Source organism: Drosophila hydei, unplaced genomic scaffold, assembly GCF_003285905.1.
Source record: "Drosophila hydei strain 15085-1641.00,03,60 unplaced genomic scaffold, DhydRS2 tig00000060-arrow-pilon, whole genome shotgun sequence".
In the NCBI taxonomy this organism is placed as follows: Eukaryota; Metazoa; Arthropoda; class Insecta; order Diptera; family Drosophilidae; genus Drosophila; species Drosophila hydei.
This window is the reverse complement of record NW_022045656.1, coordinates 7308095-7320951: the sequence shown is the minus strand read 5'-3', so window position 1 is coordinate 7320951 and position 12857 is coordinate 7308095. Positions and strand designations below refer to the sequence as shown.

General features: G+C 38.8%; 1 protein-coding gene across 1 annotated transcript in view; it reads right to left on the bottom strand.

The window, feature by feature from the left end:
- Nucleotides 1–1203: 1203 nt before the first annotated feature.
- The window catches only part of LOC111595466 (hemicentin-1), a 174413-nt gene continuing 162759 nt past the window's right edge, over nucleotides 1204–12857 (bottom strand). The window contains exons 11-12 of the mRNA XM_023309229.2: nucleotides 2425–2603; nucleotides 1204–2365 (exon numbers count right to left, since the gene is read on the bottom strand). Of these exons, the coding sequence (XP_023164997.2) occupies nucleotides 2054–2365; nucleotides 2425–2603 (491 nt within the window). The 3' untranslated portion in view covers nucleotides 1204–2053. The remainder of the gene's footprint in view (nucleotides 2366–2424; nucleotides 2604–12857) is intronic.

Genomic DNA, 12857 nt, shown 5'->3' with positions numbered 1-12857 from the left:
CAATTTTCGTTTATAAAAACAAAAAACTTTTAACTCAATTTAACATGGCACACATACAGTTAGGCTATCCATACATAAGTATATTTCCAGCTATGCATATGCATATTGGCATATTTCTAATTAAATAATAAATTATATTTTTACAATGCTTAAAACGCTCTCAACTGGTTTCTATTCGCGGAATTCTTGGAACTCTGCGTAAGTGTTTGCGTTTGCAATTTGAGTTTTGTTCTTGCTTAAATTGGCGTTAGGTTCTTCTAAGTAATTCTTTTTCATTTTTACATCGATCTCTTAAAACGTACTAGTACTTAATATGGCGCACACAATATAATATATATATCTATATGCCTATATAGCTAAGATGTTCTATGAAATAATTTACAAAAGCTTTGGCTTTATACACAAAAAGAAAAAGTGGCGCACAAAAAGTTTTGCCAGCTCTAATTTTGGGGGTTTGAAAATATTTATTTTACAATAGCGCAAAGTTTAATGTTTTGCTATATTATATATTTTTCGTAATATTTATTTTTATTTAGTTATGGACAATCCAACTTGCCACTACAGATGCCCATTTTCAAACAACATTTAACATCTGCTACATATATAATATTGTTCTGAATTTTGGTATTAATTTAAATTAATTTTTATATTATTTTTTCTTTTTTTTGAGCAGTTTTCTGCTTGAACATTTATTTACACGGTATATTTTGTGTGGAGGGTTTCTTTTATGTTTTTTTTGGAGCTAATTTACCATTAATATATATTAAGTTCTTAAATATATTTCAAAAATATGAATTTTAATGAAATTTCAAGAGTTTTTTGGTCCTTGTAAATTATGTAAAGTAATAATGCAGGCAAATAAACAAATATATAATAATATATAAAATTATTAATTAATCAATTAAATCCTTTTAAAATAATTTATAGAACCAGAAATAAATGGGATTTAAATATTTCGCAAAATATGCAAAATGTATATTTACGGTTTGTTAAATTGAAGCTTAGTTTTGTAAAATATTTTTTAAATGTACAATTTATATATTACCCAAATAATCGTATTAAGTTAACCTAACAAATAAGTTGATCAAATTTTTTAATTGATTTTAATTTTAATATATATATAAATTTTGATCTTTTTAACTTTTGAAAATATCTTACAGCTTGTTTATACTTATTTTTTGCCTATTCGAATGCGCAAAAATTCAAATGGAAGGAATTTGTTCGTGCCTGGTAAGTTACTTGCTTTTCATTTACATTAAAGTTTAGTATTAACTCTTGTTTCTTTTTTCAAGCACTCCCTAACTGCTTTACACTCTAAACACTAATTGCTTCAAAATATTTAACAAAAATCAGTCACTTTGCAAGCTTCTCGCTTGTTTTCTCGAAAAGGAACTTAAAGTACAATAATTATGGTATGTATGGCTCAACTTTTAACAATAGATAAACCCAAAAGTATTTTCTCTTCTTTTTCGTTTTAAATAGTTAATGTTAATTTAGTTGTTTTTTTCTTTTCTATTTGGCATTCAAGTTAAGCGCTGCTACTAAGTACTACACACGTACACACACAGTTACAGTTACAGTTACTTAAAGCTACAGTAAAAATATCAAGTATTAGTGTGTTTTAGTGTGGGGAGCTGTGGCTAATGCTTAGGTAAAAAGTTGAAGTTGCCAACTTAGACGCCTACAAAATGTGTGTGTGTGAGTGAGTGTGTGGATTAGTTGCTAGTGGTAGGAGGTTTGGAGGGGGTTTAAGTGGCATAATTTCATTTTGATGCTTTTGCTAATTGGTTACAAATACACATACACATAGCGTTAGAATAGTAATAGTAGTGGTAGTAGTTGTGGGCAATAGCATATAGTAGTACATATGTTTATATAGTAGATATATAGTTATATGTATATATGGGCTTAGACATAGTGGGTAGTACGTAGTACATAGCATAATAAATTGCATGCGTTAATAGTCGACATTCTCTCTTTCACTCATTCACTTGCACATTCTTTCTCTCTTTCGCACTTTGTGTTTTTCATACTTTGACTCTTTCATTAAAAATTAATGGGCATGCAGAAGCGTGGCACCAAATAGAGTGAGCGCCAGGGCCAGCTGGAGCTCCGTGCACCGTCCGCTCGACGTGTTATTGCTGAAAACCGGAAAATGGATTTGCTCTGGCCGATTGAGCTCCTCCTCCTCATCGTCGTCGATGGTGTTCGACATTTGGCGATTGCGCTTCGTAAAGTTGACATTGAAGACGGCCTCGGCAACACCACCTGGCGACGAAACAATGAAGTAGAAGGTTCGCGGCACACGCTCATGCATGCTGACATATGTCAAACGTGCCTCCTTGCAGTACGGTGTAGGCAGATCCTAGAAGAAAAGCAACTTGTTCTTACAGAAATGCCCACAGAGCTTATCGAGTTACCTACCTTGACCGAGTAGGCTAGTACGGTGCTGCCGTACTGATTGCCCGGCGTAAAGACACGATCGCCGTGCAGCCAGCGTGCCGCGTGTGCCGGTGGATTGGCACAGAACTCTACATTGAGGTGCAAAGGTGAGCCTGGGTAGGCAACAGGCGTGGCATTCAAAGCAACCACTGTGGGCGCACCTGTAAATGGAGTGAGCGAGGGAGGGGGTTAAGTGAGTGGAAGTTTAATTATTATGTTTAACTTGTATGCTTCTAATTGCTTTCGTTATTAACTTTTGGAATTTCTTGAGAGTCGTTTGCTATTTGCGGACCACTCAAGTCAGCTTGGCAAACTCTCCATGCCCCAATTCACAGTTGCTAAGCCAACTCGTGCACAACTGTACTTTGGCTAAGCCAGCTATAAACACAACTGTACGGCAACGCATCAACTGAGACTAAAAGTTTGGTGGCAACGCCATTCGCCACTAATTAAAAGCGTATCACCGACAAAATCAGCCGCTTAGCCAGTGTTGTGTGCAACTTGCGCAGAGAAATCAAAATAAATAGAGAGCAACATGTCGTCGAGCGGAAAGTTTTTAAGAACGCCGAAACTTCATTAAAAACTTTTGTCGGCAGAAGCATAGCGCAACGAAATTTTGTGTGTGTCTGAAACCTCTGTGGGTCACATGTTGAGAGCTGGTGCTTCTGTGATGTGACGGCGTTAGCCAACACTGCGACAATCCAATTAGACACATGTGCACAGCCCGCCAAGCACTCGCTGCGCATATTTAATTATCGAAAGGCACCCGAATTTTGCAATTTTCCTCATCATTGCCCCCAGCAAAAAGAGATAGCAAAGCGAGACCGAGAAAGCGAGAGACAGAGAGCAACTGACACTCACCAAATAAACTTGAGCACTTTATTTATCAGGGCAACAATGGCGGCTCGGCAAACAAAATGGCCAAAAGTGTTAAGTGCAAATGAGTGTACAGCGGGGTTGTCATAGCCGAGCACTCCACTCCCAGCTCGTGACTCGCAACCCCATACTCCCAACTTCCAACTCCCAGCAGACCCAAACACAAACAAATCGAAGCGCCCATCGACACTTGCCAAATTTATAACTCAAAAACTCCACAGCCCAGCCCCCAGCGACTAACTGTAAAATCAATTAAACCAAGTGAATGCTCGCCGCCAGGGCTGTGTGAGTTTTCAAGGATGGGCTGCTAAATTATGCGTTCAGCGCCATTTTGTAGCCACTGTCGGAATATTTGCAGGCGGCTGACAACCCTGCCTGCTGCTAAAAAGAAATGTAATTTATTTGACAGCTAAAACTGATTTCAGCGCGCCCAAAAAGCCTCGCCCTGCGCTCAAAGAGATTTACATTTTATTTTGATTTGCAGCCACTGAGCCGTGTGGCAGCATTTTACCCTCAGCTCAGCTTAGCTCAGGTGGCAACTCCGTTGGGGGTATGGCCCCAGGGTCAGCGTCTGGTCATTGGTGCGATTCTTAATTTGATTTAAGCGCTAGGCGCTAAATGAAATTAGTTTTGCATTTTTAACTTGGCATGAGAGAGCAGAGATGGAAAAATTTTATAGACTAAGACTGAGAGTGATTGAAGGGAAAGCGTTTAGATTGGAACAGACGGGAGAAACCAAAACAAAATTATGATTGAAGAGTTTTAATTATAAACATTTTCAGTTGACAAGTATTTCGTTTGTAAAAACTTTTATTTGTTAATTGGCTGTTCGCTTCCTATTTAATTTTATGATAGAAAACAATTTTGTTGCTCTCTCAGTTAAATTTCTTTAGACTTTAACTCTCTACTCAAAGACTATATTTTATTTTCTACATTATTATTAACTATTATACATTTTATTAAGATAATCCCACAGTGGACGTAACAAATTTGATTTAAATTTAAAGGTAGGCATTGGTTAATTGGATCTAAGACTGAGGAAGTCACCTATAAATTATTTATCAGTTGGTCTGAGTGATTCTTGCTTTCAAGCTGTACAGATATTCTGAAATGAAAAATCGACAATACTTATATTTAATTTATTTATTCTAGTCTTAACGTGTTCAGGTTAATTGAACTGCTTAGCAAATTCTCAGTTAAGATTATATATATATTATTACTTCTTATAATTTAGATTGAGCCCGTCTTATTAGACTTTGCAAGTTGGCAAACTCTGGCCAGCTGCTTGCACTTCATTAATGCAATTAGCCGACGCTTTAGTTCATTGCCTGGCATAACCAGCGCAGGGGCGTCCTTTCGTTTTCGCAATGCAATTTGCATGTTTTGCCTACTTTTGAGGCGTGCAACTTTTTCGAAGGGGGCACGCAGCTAGCAGCGAGCAGGCGAACCATTACCTTCGCCCAAATGGACAACATTTACAGCTACAGTAAAATTAACATTTACACAATAACAACAAGTTGGCATGTAGTACAATTGGTGCAACAGCGCCAGCAACAACAATAACAATGAGACCCAAAATAATAAAGTTTTACAGCTGAAAATTACTCAATTCCCGTTGCTCGAAAAAGTTAACTTAATTTTTGCAGTTGCCTTTTGTGAGCAAAGTTTCCAAAGAGGTGCAGTGCCAACAACAACTACAATAGCAGCAACAACGATTGCTGAAACGTTTTGCAACACTTTGTCGGCCACGTCGCCCAACTGGGCAGACAATGGACGCGGCAGTCTAAATGACAGGGTTGCACAAGCTGTCGAAGCAACTGGGTGCAGCGGGGACGGCTGCAGCCCAAACTGCGCACCCAATTAATTGCACGTAGCTGAAAGTTTTTTCTTTTCGTTTTGCATAAAGTGCGTGGGTGGGCGACAGTGCTGGAAAACGCACTCGAGTCGTTTGGACGCTGAAAAAATAATAATGACCGAAAATAATTGAATTTTCGCATTCATTCGCGTGTTGCAATTACTTTGTCAGCGGCGCCCGAAACTCAACCTCCCTGTCTGCTCTTCACCTCTGTCTCTCTCCTTCTCTTTCCCTTGTTGTTGCTTGGCTTTCTTGTTGCATCAATTTTTTGCCCAGTTATTGTTTTTACTATGTTTCGCGATATTCCCCTTTGATTATTGTCTGCTGTGTGCGAAACTTGTGATTTTCCCAATTTTTCTTTGCCGCAGCTGATTTTTGCGCTTTCTCCACGCACAGCTATTGACGCCCAAAAACGCATGAAGCACCGCTGTGAAGCTTTTCATTCATGTTGCGTTAAAGTCTCTCTTAATTGGAGAGTATGTGGTTCACTTTGCGAAATACACGATGCAAAGACTTAAGTAAATTTTGCAAAAACTATTTTTCATAAAGGACTTAAGTCATTATTGTTTAATATAGCTTATCATTTCTTTTCAATTACCCACTCCATTCAGTCAAATCAATTAACTGATTTTAATTGTTTTCAAATATTTGTTCGATACTTATATGTAAGCACAGAATTTAAATTTGAATTAAATTGTAACTAAAAGGATTATAAATTCCATCTATAATATTTTGGATAAATATATTTTAGCAGCTGCATAAGCTATCGTTAACACAGCTGGTCATAGTCTTATTGCTTGTGTTTGGTCAACGCATTATGATTCCTTGCCTTACTGAGGTTTCTTAGGATCTATTTAATATTTATATAAGTCAGGCAGCCAGGTTCATTATGAAATTATAACATCTTGCAATTATAAACTACATTCCGAGCATTTTAAGAGTGCTCGCTGCTACTTACAGCACTGCTCTGCACGATTCATTAGCATAGTGCGTGTTCAGATTAACAAAACGTTGTAGCACGCCCACACACAGTTGGTTGGTTGTAGCACCCGCTGGCGACCTCTTTGGGCGCTGGCTCATTAATTTTTAAGCAGTTGACGCTTAGGTGGCGAAAAGTTGGCAAACTTAAGATAAATCTAGAGCGCGTTTGAAAGCGGTCGACTATTTGGTTTTGTATTTGGGCTACTTGTCAATGGGACTTATCTATAATTCAGGCCAAACGACAATTCAATTAAAAGCGCTCTAAGGTAGGCGGCACAAATGAGCGGACGCGACAAATGGCCAACTAAATCCGTTTTTCAATTGTTAAAGCATCGCACGTAATTTCAATTCGCACTGACTGGCAAGTGGCAGCTGGAATGTGGCGAGTGGCAAGCAAAATGTTGTGCAGCATTTTTGGTAATTTCGTTTGCAGCTTTTTGCATGAAGTGCACACAATGTTTATTAATTATTTAGAAGCACAAACAATGCAGAAGGAGGAAAAGGAGAAGCAGCGAATGCCTCTGGTCAGGCAACTGTAGTCCGCTGCGCCTCGGAGCGAGTGTTGCATAATTGAATATTATGATTGTTATTTCCACTTGCTGCCTGTCGGATTGCCTGTTATTTTAGTATTTCACTCTCTCCCTGTGCTTAAATGCTTATAAATGTGGGATGCTGTCTGTGTGTGTACGCTTTTCATAGCTGAAAACGGTTTTATCTTTTCGTCCGAGCCTTCCCGGCTCAGTCTGTGGCCCCAGGGGCATGTTTTCCAGTTGTTTATGTCTTTAAGCAGCGCTCACCTGCAATTGTCTGTTGCTTTTTTATATTTTGCTTTGTTTTTGTTTTCTTTTCAGTTATTGTGTTTCATTTGTGTTCTTTTTGTGCTTGGCTGGCGGCCCTCTTGGCTCTCTATTCTTTGGCAGTTTGCACTTTCATGTGTCTGACTTGACACCCGAGGGCAACTGAAGCTAAGCAACAGCAACAGCAACAGCGGCAGCTAAATACGCCCATGTTTCGTGTAGGTTCATCAGGTGGATACTACATCATAAACAATCTCTTGGGTATTACAACTGCCTTGGCCATAAATGGCATTAAGCTAATGATATGGTAATTTATGGATGGGCAGAAATCAGCTTTAAAAGCTTGTTAAGCTATAATTTGCTAGAACATGACATGTATCGAATTATTTATATCTTCTCTCTAAGAAGATGAAGTGAACTGCTCCTATGTTTAATAACTCGGCATGCGCTTGTACTTTGATTACCCCAATTTCTGTTAGTTTGCAAATGTATATTTTGCAAACATCACTTAAAAGTTTTGAGGTCTCACTTTCGTGTTATTAGAAGTTAACAAATAAAAAAGAAAAGGGGAAAAACATTTATTAAATTTTCAAGTGGCAGCAAGGTAAAAAGTTGCATCTTGTAAACTACATACATACACACACATACGCACGAATTCACGACACACGCAACACAACCAACAAAACTTTAAATGGCACATGTGAAGCGATTTTTGGCAAGTTGTGCAATTTGCATTGCACGAATTGTTGGTTCCAAGGGCCTGGTTGCGAGGTGAGTCGGCTGCCAGGGCTGCTTCATTCAAAGTTTAGTTTTCTGTATGATGCAAACGCAAACTTTGCGGTTCGAGAAGCCAACCCAAGCCAAGCCAAGGCAAGCCAAGTCAAGGCATACAGCAAGCTGCATTATCTGCGTTGTACGTTCTACTCAACGTATCTACAAGTTGCAATCTCGACTGCTCGCTGCCAGGCAAAAGTTGGCATCCACTCATTTGATATTGAAAGTGAAAGAGCATATTTAAATATACTACAGAAGCGCAAGCAACGACTGCTCTGTAACATGTTGGCTTAATTTGTGTTGACAACGCCAAATGGGACCAGCGGCATGAAGCTTGAAGGGGAGTCCAGGGTTAGCGGGGTGCACCGGGTTGCAAGGTGAAATGTTGCTACATCGGTTGCTGCTATAGAAATGCGCTTTGTACATTTTCAAGATTTGGGTTAGAGATATTTACTTACACACATATCCACACACACACACAAATACGCACACACATGTACAGTGAGATAAAAATGTGCTCTCATGCTGATGCAAGCAGCGTGCGATGTTCTTATTAGACAAGTTTGTCACTTTTTTGCACTCATTGCACTTTACTTTAACCATTTGATTGCTTCACAGTAGCAATTGCCTCCTCGCTCCTTCATCGGCCCTCATGTGTGTCTCGATTGCCTGTTTCAAAGGTCACCACAAAATGCCGTTGGCTTTAGCATCTTTTGGGCATATTTAATGGCCCAGTTTGTAAATAGAAGCAATGGCCTTAAAGCGTTAGATTTGTATCCTACGACAAAAGCTTTTGACAGTTTTATATAAACATGAACTCAAGAGTGTATTCAGTTCATAGATTTCTATGTTCGTATAGAATTTATATTTATATTTGAGGCTAAGACAAATTATTTCTAATATTAAGTTTTTATAGAATTTAGACTGTTTAGTAAACTAACTGAAGCATTTGAAATTGAAATGCTTCCGCTGTTATAGCAAAGTACACCCTCTTTAAAGGCTGATTAAACAGTGTTGTTAAAGAAGTCATATAGATGGTATAGCGTTGTTAAGGTAAATACAAACACAAAAAGCGAACAAGCCCATAAAATCGTGTGAACAACGAGAGCAATCAACTAACCGCAGCAGCGCTGCATGACGAAAAGCTCGCTGGACGTGCTGCATGTAAACCTGATGCCATCAAATGTTGAAAGATAGGCGTGGCAGTGCCCCTTAAAGTGCACTATGTGGCGGCTCATCAAATTTGTGGCGAATGGATGAGGGTGTGAACCGTGCGGTCACCAGACTACCAATCAGATACTCACACACACACACTCTTTGTATGTCGGTTTGTGTGTGTATGTCCGTGTGTCAGGTCTATGCTTTATTGCCTGACATTTGACATTTTTATTAGCTTTGCGGCGGCGGCGTTTAATTACTTTACGCGCTGCGTACAACGGCGACCATTTTAATGCATTATCTACTCTGGGTCGCTGGCGCCAGTCGGCACATCGAAAAGGACAACGACAGCAACAGCGACAGCCACTCGACTGCAGCAAAATGCAATTAAAATATGCATTTGAATTTTATTGCATAGCCTTAGGCGCACCAAAAATTGCAAATTTTATGCGTGAGCAGCTCATTAAACAACAATTGGAAAAGGACGTCGGGTCAGCGGCTGCTAAATGGATATTTGTCCCATAAAAGTGTACAATTTTCGAAACGCTTTATTAAATTTTATTGCATTTTTGTTCTAGACTTATATGCTTAACTTATTTAGAAATGAAAAGAAAAACTTAAATGCGATCACTTGATTAAATAGACTTTTGCAATCAAATCTTTTAACTGACGTTACTTTAATATAGATATGAAAATTAAATGAAGAATAATCTCGTATGTGCTATGGCCATATTCACCTGGCAAAGCAGCCTGTACCTGTAGAGGAACTTTACTCAGAATACTTGTAATATTGAAAAATCTTAAAGTTAAAGTAAATTTTGTAGCAGATTTCTGATGGGGTCTTATAGTGCTCAGTTATTTTCACGAGGAAAGTTCAATCAGCAATTAGCTTTATCCAACCAATTCAAATGTTAAATAATTATTATTTTTTTTATATATACCTAAGTATTATTACTTTATAACACATTAATTATATTATAATCAACGAGAATTCTTTAATGAATAAAAAGGATAAAATTCTTTCATTTATAAAATAAATTTCTTTTATTTATTATTAAAACAGCTCGTTAGACTTTTCGATCATTTTGCGTGAAGTATATCATTATCTATTTATTGGAATCATTTATTCGCTTGCTTGAAATCAATGCAAATAAAATTTATTTATTCTAAGCAATATAAAATACATATTTTATGTGCTCATGTTAATCAAGGCACCGCCAACCCCAGCCATTCCGTTAGCTATATTTATGCCCATCATCTGCGTCGTCGGGCGACAAATTGCATTATCAATGCACTTGGCTTTGGCTATGGCTCAACCCCGTGGCGGTACCACCCGCAAAGCTCTTGCGAATAAAAAGCTTTGGCAATTCCACGTAATCCACTTGAGGCAAGGCATAGGGCAGGTCGGAAGGGGGCTTCAGCAGCAACTACCGCCAAGCCGCACAGTGGGCGTCATCATTATAGAGCAACTGAGTTGCCGTCGCGTCGCTTATTAGTTGGCGTAACCAGCGTATGTGGCAGCCGCGGGGCACAATTGGTGGGCTGCCGCGCTTGCAGCAGTAGTAGCCCTTAGCAGCTCTCAGCCCTTTAGATTGAAGCAGCTCAAGGATCACGCCCCGCCGAAACAGAAAGCTTGGCCAGCGAATATGATGTCTTGTGGCGCAAATTTGCATGCTTGAGTGGCAACTGCTGCTGCATGGCAATTGCTTTGTTAGGTTATTTAATATTTTATGCATTTTTGAGTTAACGCGATTGAAGTGCATTAAATGATGGTGGCTAATGCTAGAGGGTTGAGGAATTAGTTTTTATTTGTTTACGCATAAAACTACTACACAAGTGACAGGCGCTGTTCAAAGGCTAGCTGAGCTGAGCTGTCAGCTTGTTTTACTGCTTATATCCGGTCAACCAGACGCTGGGGGTGCCAGGCTGTGGGTGCGAGTGCATGGGCCACTGACAAGAAGTTGGATGTTGCTTTGGGCGACATTGCGACGTCTGTTGGCGTCTATTTGCTCAACTTTTTCAACTCATTTCCGTTGCAGTTGTAGACAGTCACCCACACACACACTGCTATTCTCTCTCTCGGTCTAACACTCTGTCACTCTCTCTCTATCTCTCTGCCGTGCGCACTCAGTATCGGGCTCCATACCCAAAATGATTTCTGCAACTGTCTGAAAAGTTTTTACACGCTGCTGCTGCTGCCTTGGCAGCCATTTTTTAGCCCGGGCCATTTTGGGCGGCCATTTGCCGTTTTGATGACAAGTTTTGAGTTCATATTTTAACTAACGACTGGAGACACATACACGCACACAGACACATATGGAAAATTATAATTTAGTCAACATGGCATGCTGCCTTTTTAGTAGCTCTATCTTACTCCGTCTCTGTCTTTCAGTCGCTTGGCCGTTGTGTGTGTATTTTGTATGAAAATTGAAGCGTAAAAATTAATGCTTGAGTGCATTTGTGCAAAAGACAACACACATACCTACACACACACACAAATAATAGACGGCAACCAGCAAAGAACAACACACTAAAAATTGTGAATGAATATTGCTTGTTCACCGGAGAGTCTACTGGAAAATAAATAGCACAGTCAAAACAAAAAAAAATATTACAAATGATTTTTAATGCATGCCAAAGAATGCAAACAAAGCTGCCTACCTGACCTGTCTTGGCGGAAATTAAGAAAAAGTTGGAACTAAACATTGCCGTAATGGGAAAAACTAAAAAAAATGTTCATGTTGCCATAATCAATTAGTGGGCAGGCCATATCCAATAAAACTTTAAATTATGCAATCATTAACAATAAAATTGTTTTAAATATATATTTAGATATACGTGACGAAAGCTAAGTACCATTGTCAAACTACTTTTGATGATGCAGAATAGATTCGAATTAAAATACTAATTTGTATCTAAGAATTTGGCTTTCTTAAAACCTCGTTATGATCGATAAATCGTTTCCTAAGAGTCACTAAATCTATTTACCAAATTTAAGCAATATATATATCCCATATGTTTTTTCTTCAACAATCACGCAAATATAATTCATGGTCAATTACTTTTTTATATTAATAATCAGGAAGATCGACATTGTTGAATGGCTTTGCCCAATCCCACAGTTAAATGCGAATAACATCAAAGCTATTTTGCATATGCCTCAGGAAGCATTTGAACTATTCGTAATTTATTGCGAAATTCTCCAGGGGCTTGACTTGCTCTGCAATAAATTTCATCTTCTTTTTTTTGGGATTTGATGAAAAACGATGCTTTGAAGTTGCAACGAATTTGGGTTTAATTTTCATTTTGTTTGCGGCTCAGCAACCCTCGCTGAAGAAAAATAAATTTAGAAAACGTTTATCTAATGCTTAAGATCGCGGCTATGGGCTATAGAAACAAGGCCTGACAGGAGCACTGATGGCGGGGGCGGATGCGAGTTGAGCGTGCGTTGTAAGCATTTAACATGCAATTTTACGCAGCTGCTGTGAAAAATTGAAAAGCCCCGAACCAGAACTCATAAATTGCCATTTAAATGAGGCACAAATGAAAAACGTCAAAGGCGGAAACGCAGCTCGCAACATATATGCACACACTTATATATATATGTATATTTATATATATACTCATATTCATATATGAGTACTTTATGCTTTTAGCTCTGTTATGAGCAGCAGCCCGCGCTGGGCCTGGCCTAATGAGTAGAAACAAAGCAATATTTGCCAGCAACGCGCCAAATTCCACAGCGCAAATTTGCAAGAAGAAAAATTACGCATGGAAAATGAAAAAAAGAATAACGCCAATGAAAATATTTACGGGCAGCAGCAACGGCTGCATGAGTGTGTGTGTGTGTGTGTGTGAGGGGGTGCGTGGTCTGTGCGTTTACTGCCTCCATATGTAGTTTGGATGTTGATCAAAAGGCATGCGGCAAAAAGAACATGCACATAACAAATTAGCATGCATAAAACAACGTACCC